Source organism: Saccopteryx bilineata, chromosome 3 (genome assembly GCF_036850765.1).
Source record: "Saccopteryx bilineata isolate mSacBil1 chromosome 3, mSacBil1_pri_phased_curated, whole genome shotgun sequence".
Classification (NCBI taxonomy): Eukaryota; Metazoa; Chordata; class Mammalia; order Chiroptera; family Emballonuridae; genus Saccopteryx; species Saccopteryx bilineata.
In genome coordinates this window covers 234,799,287-234,823,100 of record NC_089492.1, presented here as the reverse complement: position 1 = coordinate 234,823,100, position 23,814 = coordinate 234,799,287, and the positions used below count along the sequence as shown (strand labels likewise).

Here is a 23,814-nt window from a genome sequence, read left to right as displayed (position 1 = left end):
ATTCTACATACCACGAACCCAAGTAGAGGTAACACTGGTTTACTTTAAATCATGCGGGAAAGACCAGCAGACTTAAGTTTTTAATGAACTTGTACATAGTACAGGCTTAATCAATGCTATATTTTCCTGATACAAAAAGATAGTTGTATTTTTTACTGTGAATTTTTTATTCCGACTTATCTTTTATGATAGCAGTTAATAAATTACATTTCTTGAGATTGAGGTTGGTATTTTTATTATTATACTGTAACCAAGAAGACTTGTGAATATGATTATTTTTTAATTTTGATGATTTTTATTTCTAAAGGAATAGAGCTATGGAGATGTTATAAGTGCTAAACCAGGTAACTAGTTGCTCTTAGCTGACTGCTAGTTGCTTTATAAGTCAAAACTGCAAAGACAGTGAGAGAATTTTACATAAAGTGATACATAATATATTTTAGGTGTGATTTAAAGTTTATAAAACATTTTATGATGCATAGCAGAGAAAATTGAGAACTGGAGAGGTTAAGTAACTTGCCCTGGGTGATGATAGAGATGAGATTTGAACCCGTCCTTCAGAGCTCAAAATGCCCTCTTTCTTTACAACTACATATGCTTCCCATGCTTCTTGCTTTTATACTTAAAGCTTAATAGAAGTTTTTGCCTGCTTAATATCTTTCCTAATTCCATTCAGCTTTTTTATTACATTAACATTGTCCTTTTTGTGGCAAACCTGTTCCATGACCATCTTCTCTTTAACATTTTCTCCTGTCACCAAAAGATCAAATATTTCTTTCTCTTTTTTTAGGTGAGAGGAGGAGGGATAGTTAGGCAGACTCCCACATGCTCCCTGACTAGGATCCTCCTAGCAAACCCTATCTAGGGCTGATGCTCAAATCAACGGAACTATTTTTAGTGCCTGAAGCTGATGTTGGGACCAACCAAGCTATCCTCAGTGCCCAGGGCCATGCTTAAACCAATGGAGCCACTGGCTGCCAGAGGGGAAGAGGGAGAGAAGGGGGAGAAGGAGAGAGAGAGAAGCAGATAATCACTTCTCCTGTGTGCCCTGACCAGGGATTGAATCTGGGATGTCCATTCACCAGGCCAATGCTCTATCCACTGAACCACTGGTCAGGTCCTAAATATAAAAAATAAATAAAATTCATTAATATTTTTAGCCCTTAAAGGACATAATTGCCTTCTAGCAGTCTTCATTTTAGTGCACTAACATTTGTAGAATAACTACCATGTGCCAGGTACAGCTAGATATGGATCTCAACTTTTCCTATTTTCTGGTTCTCACCTTTGTTAAGCATCTTCTGTCTGTTAGGTGGCAGTCTTAGCACTGGAAGTTGTGAATATCATTAAAGAATCATGCCAGGGACTGTCCTCCATCTTAGCTGGTCATACATCTTTCTGTGAGACCTTATTTGACAAAGAATCTGAATTGGATTATAGCACTATATTTAAAACTTAGAGGAAGAGCTGATTGTAAAGCTCATAATCTTTCCTGACAGGAATACATTGAACGTCATAATGGACAGCTTTTGCCAGAGTTGCTGTCAGTCTGCAGCATTATGCCCAGGACAATTTGATTTGCCTGTTTTTATTACTGAGACCACATGTTTGGCCTGGGTTCTTGCAGAAAATAAGTAATTCCATTACATGTGCTTCACCTTTGAGTAACCCTCCAAGATGATGAAGACTCAAACTGAAAATTTATATTTTTATATTTATTTCAGAAATAATCCTTTTAGTAAACATTTATTGGGTCTCCTTATGTCCTCTGGGTAGTATAAAAAGATTTAATGCCTGACCTGTGGTGACACAGTGGATAAAGCATCGACCTGGAATGCTAAGGTTGCCGGTTCGAAACCCTGGGCTTGCCTGGTCAAGGCACATATGGGAATTGATGCTTCCTGCTCCTCCCCCTTCTCTCTTTCTTACTCTCTCCTCTCTAAAATGAATAAATAAAAATTTTTAAAAATTATCAGTCTGTGTTTAAGAAATGTGTGGCCTAATTTTCCTAAAAATGTCTTTTAATTTTAAAAATATGTCAAATTTGAGGGGGGTTTTTGTACATATGTTTGTTTGTTTTTAATAAGAGGGCAAAATGAATTGCGATGATTAACAAATCATATTCCAAAGACATAAAGGGCATGGACTCTGGAGTCAGGCAGAGGGACTTTGAAATGTGGTCTGCCAATTACCACCTGTGTGACCTGGCACCAGTTACTCGTCATGCCCCATGGTAGGTACACAGATAATCAGTACAATAATAGTTTCCACTTTATAAGATGGTGTTAGGATAAGATGAAGATGTTCCTGACATATTTTCTAAAACACTGTTGTAGGACAGGTATTGATCTACTTACGGCCTCTGCAACTTAACGATCATTCAACTTTATGACCACAATCGCTAGCCACGACTGCTCTGCGTCTGGCAGTGCAAGCGTTGCCCAGCTGGGCATACAACAGTGCTGGCCAATAAAATGTTTTGTAGATGTTTATATATTTTGATATGTTTTGCAATTGGAAAAATGTTTCCTAAGGTATTTTTTACACCTGTATTTTGTATTTTTGTATGTACCTGTATTTTGTAATTTTGTATGTTTTGCAACTATTAAACCAGTTGTACTGGTAATGCAGGGTTTTACTTAAACCTCATGAATGTAAAAATAAGAAACAAAATGGTGTAGAGATGATACAAATGGCATAAAATGAACAAAGAAAATTATGATATATAACAATGATGAAAGAAAATTATGATAAAATATGACTTAAAGATTTTTTAATTATTTTTATTTTTTTATTTATTCATTTTAGAGAGGTGAGGGAGAGAGAGAGAGACAGAGAGAGAGAGAGGAGAGACAGAGAGAGAGAAGGGGGGAGGAGCTGGAAGCATCAACTCCCATATGTGCCTTGACCAGGCAAGCCCAGGGTTTCGAACCGGCGACCTCAGCATTTCCAGGTCGATGCTTTATCCACTGTGCCACCACAGGTCAGGCGACTTAAAGATTTTTATAACATCATTTCACAGTACTGTACATATAGCCTACTCAACTTACGACCAAATCGTGTTATGACCAGTCTGTCGGAACCAATCGTGGTAGTAAGTCTAGCACTAGCTGTACTTAACAAATTTAAATCTATTAGTTTATATTTATAATATTTACCTTGGGCAAAATTGCCATAGTGCACATTCTTCACCTAAAAATGTAGGGGTGTCACAGCACACCCCTCACCCTGAGTCCCTGGCCTGATGCCTATGCATTCAGATAGGTCTGTCTTGTGCAATTTGGGGTTCTTTCTCCTTCCTTAATGCTTCTTTCTACACAAATGCATGTCACAAAACTGAACACCAATGGAATGTAGACTGCAAACATCAGGAAAAGTCATTCATTTTTTTTGTTTTAATTATTATACAAACTCTGTGTACCAGGCATTGTCCTGGGTACTGCGAGCAGTGACTTAGCTTGGAGCCAAAGAAACCTGGCTCAAAAATCTTGGCCTTATCACTTGTTTGGTTAGTGACCTTGGCAGAGGAACTTAAATCACTTTTAGTCTGTTTCTTATCCACAACACAGGGAGTTAGTAATACCCTCCAGCCTTGTTCAAAGAGTTAGTTTATGTAAAGTGCTCACTACAGTGCCTGGCACATAGGAGGTACTAAGTGAACAAGCACTGACTTTCTATTGTTGCTCTTAATTACAGAGAGAGAAACTAAGGCTGTCCCTCCAAACCTCATGTCTTGTAAGGACATAAATCTTATATAGAAGGTAACACAGTACCTCTTGGATTCTCTATAAATTTTGCTGCAAATGACAGCCAGCAAAAGGTAATATTGGGATTTGATCTCAAACCTTGATTCCAAAGAAGGCCATGCATTCTGCTCCTTTCCACATATCGCCTGACTCTTTCCTTTTGTCTTCCCCACTCCCTTCTATTTTTACTCCTCCTGTCACAGAAAAATCTGGCTTGAGCTATTCTGTGTGTGTGTGTGTGTGTGTGTGTGTGTGTGTGTGTGGTGTAAAATACAAATAACATAATATTTCCCATTTTGGCCATTTTAAAGTATGCAATTCAGTGATATTTAGTACAGTCTCAATGCTGTGTAACCATCAGCAGTGCCTAGTTCCAGAACTTTGTATCACCCTTGTATCTATGAAGCATTTACTCCCTGTGACTCTCTCTACCCTGGCAACCGCTAATCTGCTTTCTGTATCAGTGAGAGCATCCTACTTTGGATATGTTATATAACTAAAATCAAACAATATATGGCTTTTTATATGTTTTTTCCCACTTAGCATAATATTTTCAAGGTTCATTCATGTTACATGTCATAGCATATATCAGTTCTTCATTCTTTTTTTTATGGCAGAAAGGTATTTATGGTATGGGTATACAACATTAGTTTAAATATCCATCAGTTGATGAAGAATGATTTCATTTTAAGGGTTATTATATTTAGAAAATAATTTTAAACTAAGTAAATAGTTAGGCATACCTTCATAGGTTTGATTATATATAAAATAAACAGAGTATAAAGGCTTTTGAAGAAATATAATGTCTATTTATTAAAGCCTGATGATGAGAAAATATACTGTTTATTCAGAAAGCTCATAAGGTAGTACTGGGCCCATCTGTACATCCACGATTCATCTTCATACAGATAGCAAATGAAACCATGCGAGTGGATGAAGTTGTTCCAGGGAGAGGGTGCAGAGGAAATGGGTACAAGGTCCTGAGGAACTGAAACAGCTGGGGAGCAGTGGTGAAAGAGGGGCCTCCAGTTTCATCCCTAGAGATGGTGATGATAAATCCTGATTTAGGCAAACCCTTAGGCTCATCACTTGAGATGAAAACATCCACTTTTTCACAGGTTTGTAAGAGAATTAAATGAGACAATCATGCAAAGCAACTGGTACTTGGCCAATAGATAAGACCTCAGTAATGATAGCTAGTAGTGTTAAAATAATGAAATGTCTTTATACTGCATATGTGCGCGTGTGTGAGAAAGAGAGGGAGACAGAGAGAGAGAGACATTGCTGTTGTCCGTGTCTACATTTATTCCTTTACTTCATTATAATGTCACATCTAGGGCTGCTTATTTTGAAATAAGCTTTTCTACCCTCTTAAAAATCAGTCCATTTTATTTTTGTTGTTGTTATTCTTAGACTTGATTAGCTTCTCCCATAATTCCAAAGGAGGATAGAAGAATCTAAATTAAGTGGAGAGAAGCTAGAGGCACAGGCCCGACTCCTGTGTGGCTGACCTCAGACAGCCACTCCGGGTGCACACAGGGAGATGTTCTCAGTCCCACAGCTTGGGGGAGAACCATTCTTGTCCCAGATCATCAAAACAATAATTAATTTTCCCTTTAGAGCTCTCTGTTTTGATATTGCCAAGGGAAAAGTTACTTATTTCTCAAAAACACTATTTTTTCTCCCATTTTTGGTAAAGAATAGTTGACAAAAATTTCACGACCCAGCCCAGAAAAAAATTACACTGTGGAAAATGACTAAATTTTTCATGGACTTCTGGAGTCAGAAATAAAGAATCATTAGATACAGTGGGGGGGGTTGATTTTTTTTTTTTTTTATGCTTTTCAGATTATCATCTATAGTGTCTTAAACTTGGTATTTCTGTAAAGTCTTTGGCCATTGTTGCTTTTTCCAAAAAATTTCTTTGAGTTTTTAAAATAAACTCTCAAAAGTCACATCCACAGCTCTCCATTCACTTTTAACACAGTTGGTACAATTGTTTCTTCCTGCATCTTCTCAAACAGCTGCTAAAATATGAATGAGTTTTGCATTTTATAATTTTGTTTGCTTTAGTGTTTCAGAGTTTTCTTCATACTTTCCAAATCTTTTCCTCTTTTTAGGGGAGAAAGCATTTTCAAGGATTTTTAAAATTGATTTTATAAAGAGAGGAAGAGACAGAGATAGAGAAAAAACTGATTTGTTGTTCCAGTTATTAATCCATTCATTGGTTGATTCTTGTATGTGTCCTAACTGGCAATCAAACCAGCAACCTTGGCACATCAGGATGACATTCTAACTACCTAAGCTACCTAGCCAGAGCCTCAATGATTTTTTTTTATTCAACAGTTGGATTAGTTTTTGTTTTCTAGAATGTCACATCTTTGTGCATTCTTTTATGCATTCCATATATAGCTGTATTCTATGTGTAGGGGATATAACTTTTAATGAAACTAAAGCTACAGGTCAGGATAGCATTTTGGGAACATGTACAAATTCTTTTATCGTTTATTATTGTCTGATTTGTTATAGACTGAGAGATCAAGATCCAAAAAGACTGTAACTTGTATTCAGCTTCACAATTAGAAATAATCCTAGAAACGGACTCTATGTCTCCTGAATCCTAATCCAGTGCACTTTTCACTAGAAAATGGACAACTCATGACGTTCATGACCTTGTTTATATTGGCTATTATCCAAATTGATGGTGAAAAACAGGACAGTCCATGGAAAACTATTGCCCGCTCTGTTACTAATTTAATATAAGAATTACTGGAATTTGCACGTATCTCCTGATCTATTTGGTAGGGCATGCTATTTTTTAATCATGATGAATTTACAAAAAATAAAGTGGTTTGAAAACATGGGATAATAATAGCATGTTTTGTGGTCCTATAAAAACCAGTAGTGATTGGTGAAGATAGCATTCATTATAAATCCAAAGCTAAATTAGAAGGAGGGAGAAGCCAATTAAGAGACTCGAAGCCCAGGAAAATTTAAGCAGAAAATGATTATTATAACTGAGACTTTGTGACTATGAAGAGACAAGACAATTAGAGGCTAGAAAAAAGAAAAGTTTTTAACAATCAAAGTTAAAAATGAACAGAGGGAAGGTGTTTCTAAATATTATGAGTGAGTAGCTTTTTAAATGTCAATAACTTTGTTTCCCTATAAACTCCTCCTGTGGAGAGAAAGAAGAATAGTTTTACGTGGATGTGGGAGGAAGTTTTTTTGTTGTTGTTTTTCTTTTTGATTTTTTTTTAACAAACATTGAGATTTTTAAAGACCTAAATGTCTTATATGAAATGGCTATGAAAATGCAAAATTGGGCCCTGGCCAGTTGGCTCAGCGGTAGAGCGTCAGCCTAGCGTGCGGAGGACCCGGGTTCGATTCCCGGCCAGGGCACACAGGAGAAGCGCCCATTTGCTTCTCCCCCCCTCCGCCGCGCTTTCCTCTCTGTCTCTCTCTTCCCCTCCCGCAGCCAAGGCTCCATTGGAGCAAAGATGGCCCGGGCACTGGGGATGGCTCTGTGGCCTCTGCCTCAGGTGCTAGAGTGGCTCTGGTCGCAATATGGCGACGCCCAGGATGGGCAGAGCATCGCCCCCTGGTGGGCAGAGCGTCGCCCCATGGTGGGCGTGCCAGGTGGATCCCGGTCGGGCGCATGCGGGAGTCTGTCTGACTGTCTCTCCCCGTTTCCAGCTTCAGAAAAATGAAAAATGAAAAAAAAAAAAAAAAAAAAGAAAATGCAAAATTGGTCTGAACAAAGACATTTTGCAGATTATATTTGAGTACTACCCTAAAAGCCAAATAATGAATGACTCAAATAATCTGAGCAGTTTGGGCTGACTCACATGTTTTGGAACAAGGTGTCATCAAATCACTCATTCTGTCATTGTTTATCTCTTTGTTCCACCTGGTAGTGCCAACCAACTCTGAAAGTCAGTGATTTTCCCACTCCAATTTGTCAAGAAAACTTTCCAAACCACCAGAAAAAAAAATACACTAAGGTTTTTGAATATATAGGCATTTAGCATGTTTGAATAATTAATACTAACTTAACATAAGAAACACAAATCTCAGATGTGATTATGGATCATGTAGGGAATGGAAATCTCAAATGAAGTCTTGACAACAAGACTGAGCTTGTATATACAGGATAGAAGAAAGGAACCTTCTTATCCCAATTATGAATGATGCTTCTAGGAAGATATTTTAAATCAATAAACATTACCTAGTAATTATACTAGGTTTGAAAGACATACAAATATGGAAACCTTGGTCTCTGTCATAGAATAGCTGACAGCCTATCAGAGACACTGACTCAGGAACTATTTTCATTGGAACAGTCTGATATATTCCAATACACATAAACAGCAACATTTGGGGGAAGCACAGAATAGTCAGTTTCTTAACACCATTAGGGTCCTCACTGAGGAGGTGACATTTGGCTGGGCCTTGAAGGATGAATCAAAATTCTAAATATCAACAAAATAGGAAAAGCATTTCAACCAGAGGGAAGGACCACATAATGGAGAAAGAGATACTGGAGTACAGATGTTGGAGTATATTCAAAACACTGGCTAATAACTCAATCTAGCCCCAGAATTGAGGACATAGAAAACGATGAGATGGGACTACAGGATACAAAGATGTATCAGGTCAGTGTAGCTCTCTTGGTATGGTTTACATAATCTGTGTCTTGGAATTAGCCAAGTCTCAAGAATATGTGTTACCTGGAAATTTTTATTCTTCTAAATCTGTAATTCGGTTTCTTGCCAGTGTTTATAATAATAGTATTCTAAGGAAACCTTTCAATCTTTTCTGTACCATGCCCTTATCTCCTTTTCATTCTTATGTTGCTTATGGTGCTCAGAACTTAGAACATCAAATCACTGATAGACATCTGTTGAAAAATATAATAGTGAATCATATGCACATACACACATATCCATATACATCCAGTGGAAGAAACTTTCAGCACTTTTTGAACATTCAGATTTAAGGGCTGTGTTGCAACTTTTAAAATATGTTCATGTGAATTTTGTCACTAACACTCAAAGAGAAAATAGATTTCTCTGACCCTTTGTTGTTTTCCCACAGGATTGAAAAAACGTACAAGAAAGGCCTTTGGAATACGGAAGAAAGAAAAGGACACTGATTCTACGTAAGTACTTTAAAAGTTTGCTGCCTCTAAGAAGCTATTTATATAAAAGATGCTGTTGTTATTGTCTCTTTTAGAGTACACAGTGTTTCTCTAGGTATTGTATACTACATATTTTGTTTCTGGGTAAACTGTAACTGTTTAGCAATCAACTGGTATTCATGAGGAGATAAGTAGAATAGCACAGTTTGCCTGCCTGTCAGCTACATGTAAAGATGGTAATTGGAGGCAAGTCTGGAAGGGAGAGCAGGGCCAGCTCGCAAGTGCCAGGCTGCGAAGTCCGGGCTTCCTTCTGCAGGCAGTAGGCGACCTTGAAGCCTTGAAAGTTTTTAAGCCAGAGAGTATAAAGGATTGGGGGGAAATAAAACCTATTGTATAATCTAGATATAAAATCTTAATCTAGATATCAAATATATCTTTTGGTAAATAATTATTTCATGGACATTACATTTAGTCTTATCAGTTTTGAATTAGGAGGGTTTTTTTGAGGATGACACAATTACTATTGTTCCTTAAGAAACTGCCATTTTCTAAACAACCCCCAAAACAAGTGATGGTTCTTTCAGTGGAACTTGCAGCCCCGGGTTCTGTTTCCAGCATTGCCAGCATGCCCACAGCCCTGTGAATACACTTGTCCTTTATTCGGCCTCAGTGTACTCTACCTGGAATCTAATCTCCCAAAAGAGCCAGACGCTGTACCGGTCTGTCAGCAGCATCTGTTGTCACCTGCAATGTGCCATGGATTGTGTAGGACATCACTAGACACATATCAGGAGAACGTCATCAGCAGAAACCCAATCTATTATTCTTTGAAGGCAGTATCTGTCATTGATCACACATATCTCTGTGGTGTGAAAAAAATTAAAATGGAAAAAAGTCTCCCTCAAAAAAGAAAAGAGTCAAACAACCACCCCAGAGCAGGCTGAGCTAATTTGCATGTGGCCAAAGCACTGCTCTTCCATCCTCATTTCTAAAGGTATGAAAATAAGGAATTTCTCCTCCTGGCTTTGGGTAGATGCCCAATATCTCTCTGAAGTACTCCAATAGACATTTGCTTGTTGAATCCCAAGCATGTCTCCTTAACTTATTGGAGCACCTCCAAATACTTTTGTGATAGCAAATTAGCCATTAATTAGTTTCACTGGCAGTGATGGTCAAAAGACCATCAGTTTAGTGCAAGCCTTGCCTTTTCATGAGCCCCTGATCTCTAATTGGGTCATGTATCATTCTTGCAAAAGACTGGCAAAATGCTCTGGGAATTCGCTGTTTCCTCCACTTTAGGTAATGCTTATATTAACCTGCTGTCATTGAAACTTCGTGGATGCTAACCGTTTCCAGGTTGCAGCTTCCTCAGGGTTGCCAAGCCACCTGCTGGGGTACTACCGTTTTCAATTTCAGTTGATTGAACCTCCTTAGTTACAGAGTGAGGTTAGGACCAGAGCTTCCTGACTTGTCGTCATTCCAGTGCTTGGTAGAGAGGGAAGGAAAGAGCCTGTGCTAAGTGGCAGGCCCTGTGCAGGGGACATAGTGTATGTACTGATATCCCATTTAATCCTCACAGTAATTCAGTGAGCTTAGAGGTCATACCTCAGTTTTAGAGATGAGAAATCAATGCCAAGAGAGATTAAGTAAGTAACTTGCTGAAGGCTACCCAGAAAATAAGACTTGAAACCAGTATGCTAGTACAGAATCAAATACCTATGCTTTTATCACCCAGAAGAAAAGGAATGGATGGGCAAAATTATAATCAAGGCCAATAGGAGAGTAACAGAAAAAAGACAGTAGTTGCAAAAAGCAACTGGCATTTTTTTTTTAAACAGAGACAAAGGGTCCATGGTAGATGATTATTTTTAAAATATAAGTCAGTCAATATAATGGGTCTGCTATTAAATTTTAAAAAAATATTTTAAAATAAAATGTGAAATTTCATAAGAAGGGTTAAAAAACAATTTGAGCATATATGCCCAAGTGTCTAAGGTTGCTAAAATCTCTCTACTCCCCATCGTAGGGAGTAGATCATATTATACAGCAATTTTATTCTAGATTACATTTAATGAGTATTTATTATGTTCTAGGTGCTATTTCAGGCTCTTGTATTAAGTCATTGAATCCTCTAATTGTCCCACGGGGTATATGTATACAGTATTATCATGACCATTTTGTAGATGAGGAAACTGAGACACAAAAGGATGAAGTGACTTGCCCAAGATTATAATCTAGGTTGATTGAACCCAGGCAGTCTGGCACTAGAGCTAGTGCTCTTAACTGTCATGCTTGCTGCCACCAAACTAGGAAACACCAACTCCATTTCCACAAATGGATAAGACAAAGGCTCATAAGAGGACATCAAGGCTGCTATACACAATTAGTTTTTCTGATTAAAATTTTTGAAATGCATCCTAGCCGGTTGGCTCAGTGGATACAGCATCAGCCAGCATGCAGAAGTCCCGGGTTCGATCCCTGGTGAGGGCACACATGAGAAGCGACCATCTGCTTCTCTTCCCTTCCCTCTACCCCTTCCCTCCCTCTGCCCCTCTTGCAGCCAGTCCAGTGGCTTGATTGGTTTGAGTGTCACGTCAGGTGCTGAGGATAGCTTGGTTGATTTGAGCATCAGCTTCAGATGGGGTTTGCCAGGTGGATCCTGGTTGGGTGCATGCAAGAGTTTGTGTATCTCCTCTCCTCTCACTTAAAAAAACTTTTTTGAAATGCCATCCTTATAGCTGCAATATGTTTGAGATCAAGTTGCTTTACATGTAAGATCTCTTATAGATACACACTTGTATCTGAATGAATAGTGAGCAACACCATAGCCAGGCCTATCTCCAGAGACTTGTCTTCTCCACATCTAGTACTTGCTACCTCAAAACATCCTGACAAGGGTCAGTGCCTCTGGATATAGCCTATGCAGAAGATACAATCACCTATTTCTCAATTCCTTTAGCAAAAGCTAGGATTCTAATAATAGGTGCTCATTTTTTATAGTTTATAGTTCTGAAAAGAAAAGTTGGTTTTCAAGAGTGTGAATTGGTACCTTTCTTTTGTGCTTTCCTGCCAACCTGAGCTTAATGTGGCCATGATAACTCACTGGAGTTACTTGCCTGACTCATTCTTTCTATGATAAATATGTCTTCATTATTTTTATCCTCAGATCCTAGGATAGTGCCTGGCCCCGTATATAAGTACTCACTATTTGTTCAACGAATTATAACTTTTATCACTTAAGACACTTCCTATCTCTCCGTTTTAGATTAAATTCTTTAAACCAACTAATTCCCATAGCCAGGGAATGTCCAAATACCCTAAGATTTCTTTCAACTCCCATGGTCTTTTAATATCAGTGTCCTCTCTGCTCCTAGCCCTTGTATCCTCATGAACACAAAACAGGTTATGAAAAATTACGCACCTCCATCAAGTGTTTTGTAATCCAGGTAAAAATATTCTGCTAATTTAGAAGGAGGTGTTGGTGGAGAAGGGGAGTCACATCTTGGAGCCCAGAAGATGTCCCACTCATTCTCTGCATGTCTCTCTCTGCCCCACCCTATGAAGCAATAAAAAATGTCATTACCTGGTCCCACCTCCTAAAGAACAGTTCCAACCACTCTAAACTGCTCAAGATTTCTCAGTCCATTGCAAACATTTAAGGTTTTCTTCCAGATAATGCAGATCTCCACTAAGCATAATTTGCTCTCTATGTTTATGGAATAACATTTTTCTAACTTCCTACAGAGTGAATTAAAATAAGAAATTACAAAGTTACAGTGACCACCTTGTTACTTCTCCCTTCCTCCGGCTCCTCCAGTTGTTTTTCAAAATAACAATAGTTAGACCCTTCTTCTACTGCTACAAAGTCTAATGTGGCTGCAAGTGGACAGTGTCGTGTTTCTAGTGAAGAGGAAAAAAAATTATAGCCAACATTTTTGAATACTTACTATGTGTGAGGAACTAGTATAGGTTCTTTTTATACATTATTTTATTGAAATTGGCTTACAGAGGGTAAGTAATGTGTTGAAGGTCACAGAGCTAATAAGTGGTGGAGTCTGGACATTCAGATTCATCCTATTCTAAAGTTCTTCCTCCTAAGCACTGTAGCATAGTGCCACCATAGACAAACTACTTTTCAGTTATCAGAGGGAGCCCTTAGAAAACATCACCCTCCATTTTCTACTTTCCTATAATCAAAGGAACAATAAATACAGACATATGGTTGAAAATATAGATTCTCGGAGTAACTTGAACAATAATGTAGAAGTTCCTTCTTATAGGAGAGATTCAAGACCACTCACAGGAGAGAAGATGAGAGAGAACAAATTAGTTTATATTCCCTGTGGTAGCTTTAAATGCAGCCATCTAGACCGGGACAGCCGCTTAATGAGCTCTCCTCACAAAAGAGGACCAAAACACTGCTCCAGCAACTTGTGCCTTTTGGACTTCAGATTTTAATGGGAATCTCCGTCCCACACACGCATACACACACTCCACACTCAAATGCCACTGGACCAATTTGTTTCGATTTAGTTTGCATTAGACAGGATACTGGCGTGGGAAGACGGGAGAGGGGTAGTTAACATTTCTTCTTGTTCTACTTTAGTCTATGTAGCAAGAATGATTCATTTTCCTAATAGCTACACATTTCTTTTTGTTACAGCGGTTCACCAGATAGAGATGGAATTGTAAGTATTTAAATGATAATTTTTAGTAAGTTTGCACTTCAATATATGCTATATTTAAATTTCTCAAAATCCCATTTCTTATTTCTTTTTTGAAGGGAAAAAAATAGCTTTAAAACTTTTCAGAGCTCTCACTGTTATAATCTGTTGTAATTGCATGGAACATCCATGTAATCGTGGTCAGGTTAAATTTATTGTATTTAAAACCCTGCCCCAGATTAGGCAAGCAAACTAGTCATCAATATGGTGGGTCAAAAACCAGACAGTTCCTGCAGGGGCTGCTACCATCAACTGTTATTTCATTTCCAATTTAATGATATAAAAGCTCATTATGTGAGAATGTTTTTCTCCAACAGAGGCCACAGAGTCATAATGGAGCTGAGATCCAATAAACTTGAAAGAAGCTTTTCCTCTTTCGTAGTTGAGCTGCAGATGCATTTTCTATATTAAATTCACAAGTAGGGAATGGTCTTGAAACCACTGATGTCTGAATTTACAGGCTGAAAAAGGAAAATGTGTCCCCTGGGTTTAAATTTAACAGTAACTCTGACTCTTTGCTGGTAGCCAGATTTCTTGACTTTTAAAGAAGTCTGGTGCCTTGGCTTGGGTTTATCCGAGTTGCGCTTATGGGAGTCTGCACCCACTTCTGAAATGACTTCCTTCAAATCAAAATCAGATGCTTATTCAGAAGGTTCAAAAGAACAGCTGTTACTGGGAGGAAAATTAAGGACTCACATTAGGCTCATTGGGCTGGAGTGGGAACTAAAATAAAGCTGGTGGTTAAAAAAAATTTTTTTTTTAATCACCCTTTATTATTTTATACCTACATTGGGTTGTTAATTGCAGCTATAGTGGGAGTTTTTCTCCCACACTTGACTCAAGGTTCTTAGCTTTGGGGTGCCTTTTGCATTCATGTAGTTCTTGCCATGAAATGTTAAGAAAATAGACTGAAATTGACCAGACATTGGGTCACACTATAATCAAGGCTCTATTCAGCAGGGGAAAAAGACCCAGAAGACTCAGCTTCTCCTTACCTCTTGCTTCTGGCTCAGAGCGCTCTTGTTAACCGTGTCTCGGGTACTCTCTGCTTCTGTCTGGGTCCCCGCCCTGGGTTCTCTGTCACCTCCATTCTGACCTCTGCAATGCTCTGGTGGCTCCTCTCTGCTTTCCCTCCCTGCCGCTCTGGGATGGATTGCTATTTTTTGCTTTTTTCTCTCTGCCACCCTCAGTGTTGTCCTTTTTCCTTTTTCTAAAGCCTTTCCTACCCTCCCATTCCTTTTCTGTGAGGCCCGTTGTTCCTCATTGTTCTCAGCTCTTGTAAGGACCACCAGTCTCAATTTCTGGTAGACTATCTCCCAGGTGCCTGAATCAGGGCTGGCACGGAGCGGGCAGCTATGAGGTCCTGATGCATTAGTGAGCCTGGCCCTGACTGTGTGGACTTGTCAACTCTAGCTCAGGGCTTTGTACCGGAGTTCTCCCTTACCACCACCATTCCAAGTCATATAAACTTATTAATACTTGTGCCCTCTTTGTTTCTTAATTAGAAATGCCATAAATATCCATGGTCATGATTATTAGAAAAAGAGAATTATTTAATTTCAATTTCTCAGGAAATAGTGCAGAACCATTTGATAAAGAGGACATTCACAATAAACGCATGTTCTCTGAGACAGGATGTGCAGTGCTGTAGGTCACTGGAAATTGTTATCCAGCTGCTAGTTTTGCTATTTGGAAATGTTCCCCAAGTTTCCCTATGAACTATGGTCACCAAATTTGAAAACTCCTTGTCATACCAGTGCCTTAGGGGTCCAAGTTTCTGTTTGCATTCAGTTCTTAGAGACCTCAACTTGATTTTCTTTCAAATTCAGATTGATTTCTTTATGACCTTGTGTCTGTGGACCCAGTCTACTTTTACATGGCTGACATAGCCTCCAGCTTATTGTCTTTCGAATGCCTGAAGTTGAAATTTATGGTTTCACTGATGTAGTTCTAAAAACTAAAGGTGGTGGTGTACCTACTTAGTGGCTATAAGTGAGTTTGTCAACACAGGACTACAAAGTAGGTTCAATGTACTTAAGCTTATTTAAACTTCTCAGCGTCCAGTGCAGCCCATCTCTGGTGACAGTGCTTCTTTGGTTTAATCTACAGAGACTGCGTGTCAGGGTTCCCTGTGTGGAGGCGGGCTTGCCTTGCTCCCCACGGAGCTGAGTGTACCTGCTCCCCGCAGTTGTTTGTCATGGCGTCCGAGATTCCAGGCAGCTGTGTGCACCATGCATTCTAAGCCTGAGGTGAACTCTCATCGTGCAGGGTACACTTCCACTTTTCCTCAGCAGCTCAAATTTCCATCCACACAGACTGAGGGCACCGTCTCTGCTCATCCTGAGCAGCTATGCAAGAAAGGGCCCAGATTTGGAGGTGTCAATTGTGTGTGCTGTATGTATTGATGAACCTCACTCAGGAAGGCTTTGATCCACAGTAAAATATGGTGGCACTAGACTTTTCATACTTTGATTAGAAATACAACTATTTTTATTCTGTCTTAGTGTGTCCTAGTGTTCGTCCTCTACCTGTAAATTCAGTCCTGGCTGAATGAAGATTAGATCCACATAATCCTGGCACCTGGGATGTTTCTTCCTCCTCCTTCCTTCTTCTCCTGACCTAGCTACACTGCCCTGCTGAGTAGAGCCTCATTATGGGCCCCAAAGTCCACACTTTGTTTAAGAAACCCTGCCAAGATTGGTAGGCCCTATAATTTGGCCTAGAAATTGTTTCTTTTATGGTATGTTTGCTGATTCCATGTGATTCTTTATATGTGTCTTGAAGAATAAACATATCCTTTAACAACTTTTTCTACATTAAAACAATCAATTCCAGCAGCCCAGCCCACATGAACCACCCTACAATAGCAAAGCAGAGTGTGCACGTGAAGGAGGAAAAAAAGTTTCGGTAAGGAAACAGATTTTAGTTTAAAATTTCCAAAGGGTTGTAGAAACAGTGAGTAAAATCCCAATTCAAAGTTTGGAAAAATAGAATAGCATTTATTTACTGCACCTTAGAAGAACCTTTTTAATTACTTCCAAATTACTTTTTGAATACCTCGGCCAATTTTTAAATTAATCATGTAGGCTCTATATACTAATGTCTGAATATACTGAAGAGTGATCAGGAATAAAAGATATGTGTTTCCTTTGTCTAGGACAAAGGAAAGGTATTCAGATTTTTAAAAGAATCCATTTATAGGAATTTTTTGTCTCAAATATAAGCGTGACCATACAGATGGAGTAATCATCTGTTAGGATAAGCATTATCTCAGTAACATTAGGAATTTGGCAGGACCTTGGCTTGTGGGAAACAGTGTACTTCACCAGAAGATATTGAATCAGTGATGTTGATCTTGGCCTAGGCTGTGCAACAACTCTAGCAGTGTTGTTCAATATGATAGCCACAAGTGGCTATTTAATATTCAGTTTCTCAGTTACACTCTCACATTTTTTTTTCTTTTTTTTCTTTTTTTTTTTTTATAATTTTATTTTTTTAATGGGGTGACATCAATAAATCAGGATACATATATTCAAATATAACAAGTCCAGGTTATCTTGTCGTTCAATTATGTTGCATACCCACCACCCAAAGTCAGATTGTCCTCTGTCACCTTCTATCTTGTTTTCTTTGTGCCCCTCCCACCCCCTATCCCTCTTTCATTCCCCCCTCCCCCCCGTAACCACCACACTCTTATCAATGTCTCTTAGTTTCACTACTATGTCCCACCTACGTATGGAATAATACAGTTCCTGTTTTTTTCTGATTTTCTTATTTCGCTTCGTATCATGTTATCAAGATCCCACCATTTTGCTGTAAATGTTCCGATGTCATCATTTCTTATGGCTGAGTAGTATTCCATAGTGTATATGTGCCACATCTTCTTTATACACTCTCACATTTTAAGCATTCCATAGTGACTTATGGCTAGTGGCTACTATATTGGACAGCACACATATAGAGCATTTTTATCTTCACAGACAGTTCTATCAGACAGTGCTGCTCTATAAGATTATTTGCAAAGTCAGTCAAGTCTACCTCAGTGACAAAAGGGTAATATTTAGGCAGTACATTCTGTGTCTTGAACACTTCTCACCCAAGGATCACCATGTGGCCATGAGCTGACCTAGGAAAACAGGAACACTCCCATAGGAAATTGAGGACTTTGATAAATTTATAATTAAACACAATTTTTACTACATTTATTAATTTAGGCCATTGTATTATCTGAGAACAGATAATAAGTTTGACCAAAGTAAAATATCTATTAAAACAAGATTAACATTGCTGTGAGCCTCAATTATCTTTAAATAACAGTCATATATTCAAGTTATAAAAGCTAATTATTCAAAATATAAAATTTTGGAAAACAAACAAAAGAAAAAAGTAAAATAATGTATAACTCCAATCCAAGAGAAAAAGTACTGTTTATATATTGGTGAATAGCCATTATTGCTAGTATTTATACTATTAAGCTTAGTTTTCAAATGATATTTCCCCACTTTGCTTTTTTCTTTCTTGCTTCTTCAAAGTTTTCCATTTGAAAATCAGAAAAAGCCATTACCTTCACTATTACCACTATAAGCTACACTTGCTTAAGTGGATAAACCAGAAGTATTGTTTCTTTGTGGGGGGTCACCAGAGAATTTCAGCCAGACTCTGCCTAACTTCAATGGATAATTTCCACCTGTGAAACCAAATATATTTGTGAGAATTCACTAGTGTGAAGGAGGCCAAATTGCTGATTCCTCCAAGAAAGCTGTGTGTGTGTGTGTGTGTGTGTGTGTGTTTTGAATATCTGTCCAAAAGAATGTATTGTTATGATTTGTTGCTTATGTTTAGTATTTGTGTATAAAATCTTTCTATTTCAAAGGAAAAAAATTTGTATAAGTTTTGCTTTCTCTTCATTTCAATCTTCCATTGGTTTCCATGGAAACTGGAAAAGTTTCACTTAGCCTAGATTTAGAAAATTCGGAACATTCAGAACTTTTCATCTTTAACATTGTATTTATGTTGTCAGGAAAATAGTAGTACTACAGTGATCACAAAATTCATGAGTTTAGTTCTTTGTTATAAACTTAGTTTGATTCTCATGATTGTAAGTTAAGTTTGTATATTAAATTTATTGTATGTGCTTTCTAAGAAAGAGTTGGAGAATTTTGCAGAGACCTATGCAAACAGATTGGTAAAGTAGGAATTAAAAAAGAAATCAAACAGGACATAAAACAAACGAACAAAAAAAGAGAATCATGCCCATTCCCCATGGGAGAGATCTTTTATTATTAGTTGGCACATTATTTAATGGACCATGCCAAAACAATAGCTTGATAGCTTCTACAGGAGCAAAGTTGATGTGACATGTTTTTAAAACAACCTCTGCTCAAAGTGGAAAGAATATCAGTGAAGCACTAATTCAATGAAGGCAATTATGTGGAAAAATTAAAATGATGTAGTCTGAGTATATAATCTTTTTCAGGAGCAGAAAAAAGGAAGAGGGGCACAGGGCTATGTTCTTGGGTTCTGGTCTGTGCAAACATTGGCAGAGTTCTTGCATTTGTAAATTTCAGTGCAGTAGCAGTGCACAGGAAGAGGGAGGGCACAAACATATTAATTGTTCCTTACTAGTCACTTTTACTGAGCTGTTGTTGGTTCTTAGAATGCTCAGTCAACATTCAGTAAGTATTAACCAGTGATGATGGTTACTATGTTACCTCTAATTGGGTTTTCTAGTGGTCCTATATGCAAACATGAAAAGCTTACTTCTTCCACCTATTTGTTAAATTGAGTGTTAACTGTTCACAGTGTGGTCCAAGTGGCCTTCATTTGTGATTGCAGAATTAGAAGTCCTGTCTTCAAGCCTTGTGTGTCACCATTTAATTTGTGTTGTCCTGAGATCTGCTAATGCTCAGTGCCATATCATGGCTCTATGTGCTAAAAATACCAGAATGCTATTGAATAAACTCTCTATTACCAACTTAATTGGTAATTTTTCTTTGGATAAGGCCATATCCTTGCTCAAGTGCTTGTGGCCATATATCATGGTTGTACTAGAGACCAATATAGAACTTTAAGATAATCCAGACTGAGTAATGCTGATATCCAGTCATCTTGCAATAATGTATTTTCATGGAGCCATAGGACCCATGGATGACAGAAATCCACTATTAATTCTACTATTTTATTTTAACAATCTGTTAAGGAAAACCACTTATAAAGAATATCAACACTGCCTGACCAGGAAGTGGTGCTGTGGATGGAGTGTCAACCCAGGATGCTGAGGACCCAGGTTCAAAGCCCCAAGGTTGCCAGCTTGAGTGAGGGCTCACCAGCTTGAGCATGGGATCATGGACATGGTCCCATGGTTGCTGATTTGAAGCCCAAGGTCGCTGGCTTGAGCCCAGGGTCACTGGCTTGAGCAATGGGTCACTGGCTCAGCAATAGCCCCTCAGTCAAGGCACATATGGGAGAGCAATCAATGAACAACTAAGGTGCCACAATAAGAAGTTAACGTTTCCTGTCTCTCTCTAGTATGTTCCTCTCCCTAGCTCTCTCTCAATTAATAATAATAATAATAATAATAATAATATCAACACTTTTTTAATACCTAGAAGCTGAATTAACTAATTAGGAGCTGATTTCCTTTATATTCTTTATATTCTGTCAAGGGGTTGGTTTGGAAAAAAATGAGTCAGTATTAGAAAACCTAAAAGATTACTTAACGACTTTGATGAATATTCTTTGGATATGTTAGAACTAATTGTATATTAGAGGAATATAGAAGTCAAAATATTATCATTTAAATATCTATCTATCTATCTAATTTTATGCCCTAAAGGTATAGAAAATTTAGTTATAATATAGGTGCTCCTAATTCTTTGGTAATTGAATAAAATTTGAACAGCTAGTGGTTGATATCTTATGCTTAGGTATCCTAGAATCTTCTGTGAAATAAATGTGTGTTCTCTATTATGCAGTGTCAAGGCAGCTCAGTTTACCATCTGTCACGCAATGTGGTTGCTCAATAAGCTACTCTATTTTGTCTCTCCAGTCCTGGATTTTGATAGCTCTTGCTAAATAAAACTAAGAGTTAAGTGTTCTTTATTCCTTTTTTGTTTCATTTAAATGTTTCTCTTCTAAATTTATTTTCAAATTTATTACAGAAGAAAAGCAATGGAGCACCAAATGGATTTTATGCAGAAATTGATTGGGAAAGATATGTGAGTATCAAAAAGTGATTTTTTCTTATTTTTCTAAGTATTGATTTTAGTGAGAGAGAAAGAAAAAGAGAGAGAGAGACAGACAGACAGACAGGAACATCAATCTGTTCCTGTATGTGCTCTGATCAGGAATCAAACGGGCGACCTCTGTGCTTCAAGATGATGCTCTAACCATTTGAGCCATCTGTCCAAGGCAGAAAATGATTTTTTCTTTATCAAATATTTTACAAATTTGGAAATGAGTTGAGGCATTGTTGTATTTAAAATAGGACATAAAAATAAGTAAAACACACCATGTCATCAGGAAACACCTGGCACGATTAACACGGCATGGAGGTTAAGAACACTAGAGGCTGTTAGATGCCAGTTCAAGACCCAACCCCTCCACAATTAGCTGTGTGTGGCTTTGGATACTTATTTGCTGTCCAGCAAAAATTAAGTCAGTAACCACTTTATAGCATTGTTGCAAGGATTCAGTGAACTATTTGCTTATAATAGTGTTATAAGGGAAGCTATGGCATATATTAAGAAAGGGTGATCTTTTTAATTAATTAATTATTTTTACCTAGAAAGACTCTTGTTATATTTTCTAAAATTTTTAAATGTGCATGAATGCCGTACTCGAAGCAAACAAGAAATACGACAATTAAAATACTAAATTACTCATCAAGTACTACTTACTACCCGCACAACTAGCCCACAAATCTCCTCCAGTGCTGCCCCTGGTCATAATGCAAGTGCTTAATTGAAGCATAACTTTCCCTAAATTTTTTTAGTCCTAAAAATTAATAATGTCACATAGGAATTGCTTGCTTTCTCTAAGTAATAAAAGGGTTTCATTCTTAATACATTATATCACCTTGCTTTTGGAAGGGAGTGGTTAAGAACCAGGATGGCTTCAGGGAGGATATGACCTTTAAACAAAGCCTTAAAGTATAAGTTGGGGTTCACTAACTGAATATTTGAGGAAAGAGAATTCCAAGCAGAGAGGATGGCATTTATGAGGACCCTGAAATGGGGAAAAAGAAAAAAAAAACTTACAGCATTCAAATTATAAAAGTTAACAATGAGAAGAAGACCTTAGGGCTGAGGGGGGTCAAGGAAGAGACTCCCAAGCTGAGGCTACAGAGAGATCATGACCAGGTCCTGCGGGGGACTGTGGGCTACACAGAGGCTAGACTAGGCTTTTATTCCAAGTGTAGTGAGAAGGTGGGGACACATTTTTAGCAGGGAAGTGACCTTAATACTCTTTTTTTCCCCCTTCTTTTCCAAGTGAGAGGAAGGAAGCTAGAGAGACAGACTCCTGCAGGCACCCCAACCTGGATCCACCAGGTGACCCCACTCTGGGGTGGATACTCTGCCCATCTGAGGGCATGCTTGCAACTGAGCTATTTTTAGGGCCTGAGGCTGAGGCTCTTGGGAGCCATCCTCAGTGCCCGGGTTGATGCGCTTGAACCAAGAGAGAAAGAGAGAGAAAAGGAGGAGGTGGAGAGGTAAAGAAGCAGATGGTTGCTTCTCCTGTGTGCCCTGACCAGGAATCAAACCCAGGATAATCACATGCCAGGCTGATGCTCTACCACTGAGCCAACCAGCCAGGGCCAATACTCTTTTATTTAAAAACAAAGTAACTGAGTACTTAAGAAGGTCAGGAGGGAAACAATAAACAAAAGATGGCTTTTCCATGCACTCAGGCCCTCTTCCCTCCTTGTGGTCATGGCACTTTTATTACTTCAGTGACTCCAAGCATCTCTCCCTCTGTTCTCTCTGACATCCAGGCCTATTACTTCAACTTCAAGAGGGCCACTTTTGAACTCTTCTTCACCTTCTTCCTCTCTAAGTTGCAGGCTATAGTTTCAAATACCTGGGGTCAAGGAATAGGTCTGCCATTTGCTAGGTGGATTCTTTGAGAATTGGCATCTGATTTCTCTTAGTTTCCTTCTTGATGAATAGAATAATTCTTTTCACATATGACTGTTATGAAGGTTCAATGAAATAAAAGTATAGGTTATAGCACTGACTATATAATAACTAAAATATGATAGCTAATTCTAATCATGCAAACTGTCTTTTATCTTTCCTGTCTTTTTTCTAAAAATGTTAGTTGTCCATTTTCTTAGCACATCTTACCAGCATAATGGAAGTACTTTGAATTAGTTTTCCTTTCTCCATTTTCTTCTGTGCCCAATGTATCCTGATGTGTACTTCTCAAACACCTTAAGATGCTGCTTCCAGCATGCCCTCCCCTAACTGAGACGCTACAGTAGCTATTATATATCAAGTCTGAACTCTCCCCTTGGCAAGTTGGCCACCTATGGTCTTATTTTCCACCGAGTCCTACTTTCCAGTCATGTCATCTGAATAATACCGTTTCTGCCCTGGAGTTTCAATATAGGCTCTTTCCCACCAATGGGTCCCTTTTGTCCTCTCCCTCTGTCCCAAAAAGCACATTCAGATCCTCAATTCTTTCAAACCTCACTACTTTTCTTCTTTCTTCAAACTCTTATCACTGATGTCTTATGTGTTGTAGTTTATTTTTTGCCTACCAAAATACATTTCGATTTTCCATAGGACAAATAATTTTATTTTATATCCCTTAATGTTGCTTAGTACAGTCCTTGACTTACAGAAAATGCATAATAAATTCTTTCTGAATGTTTTCTTTCATTGACGATTGTTGATTTCTAGTTTGTTTTCACAATAAGAAAACTGCCCAAGTATCCTTAAATGAATATCTAAACATACACTGCTTGGCATTGTCTTTCAAAAGTTGAAATCCTCACCTTCAAAAATAAAAGACATGTTTATAGCCTTAAGTAGAATGCTCTAGAAGGAAAATTAATTCCTTGATCATTGTCAGAATAATAATTGCACTATGTGCACTTGTATTTTATAGAACTCACCTGAGCTGGATGAAGAAGGCTACAGCATCAGACCGGAGGAACCTGGATATATCCTTTCTTTATTTTTTTTTAATTTTTGTGTTTATT

The 23,814-nt window shown here is 38.1% G+C and overlaps 1 protein-coding gene across 17 annotated transcripts in view; it reads left to right on the top strand.

Moving 5' to 3' along the window:
* SGIP1 (SH3GL interacting endocytic adaptor 1) overlaps positions 1–23,814 on the top strand; it is a 223,899-nt gene that overhangs the window by 85,563 nt on the left and 114,522 nt on the right. For 11 of the 17 annotated variants that reach the window (XM_066268940.1, XM_066268951.1, XM_066268945.1 and 8 more), the window contains 5 exons: positions 8,844–8,907; positions 13,550–13,574; positions 16,446–16,517; positions 20,771–20,827; positions 23,721–23,775. In XM_066268940.1, coding sequence (XP_066125037.1) covers positions 8,844–8,907; positions 13,550–13,574; positions 16,446–16,517; positions 20,771–20,827; positions 23,721–23,775 — 273 coding nt within the window. The remainder of the gene's footprint in view (positions 1–8,843; positions 8,908–13,549; positions 13,575–16,445; positions 16,518–20,770; positions 20,828–23,720; positions 23,776–23,814) is intronic. The other 6 variants (XM_066268955.1, XM_066268954.1, XM_066268953.1 and 3 more) reach the window with 1 other exon arrangement.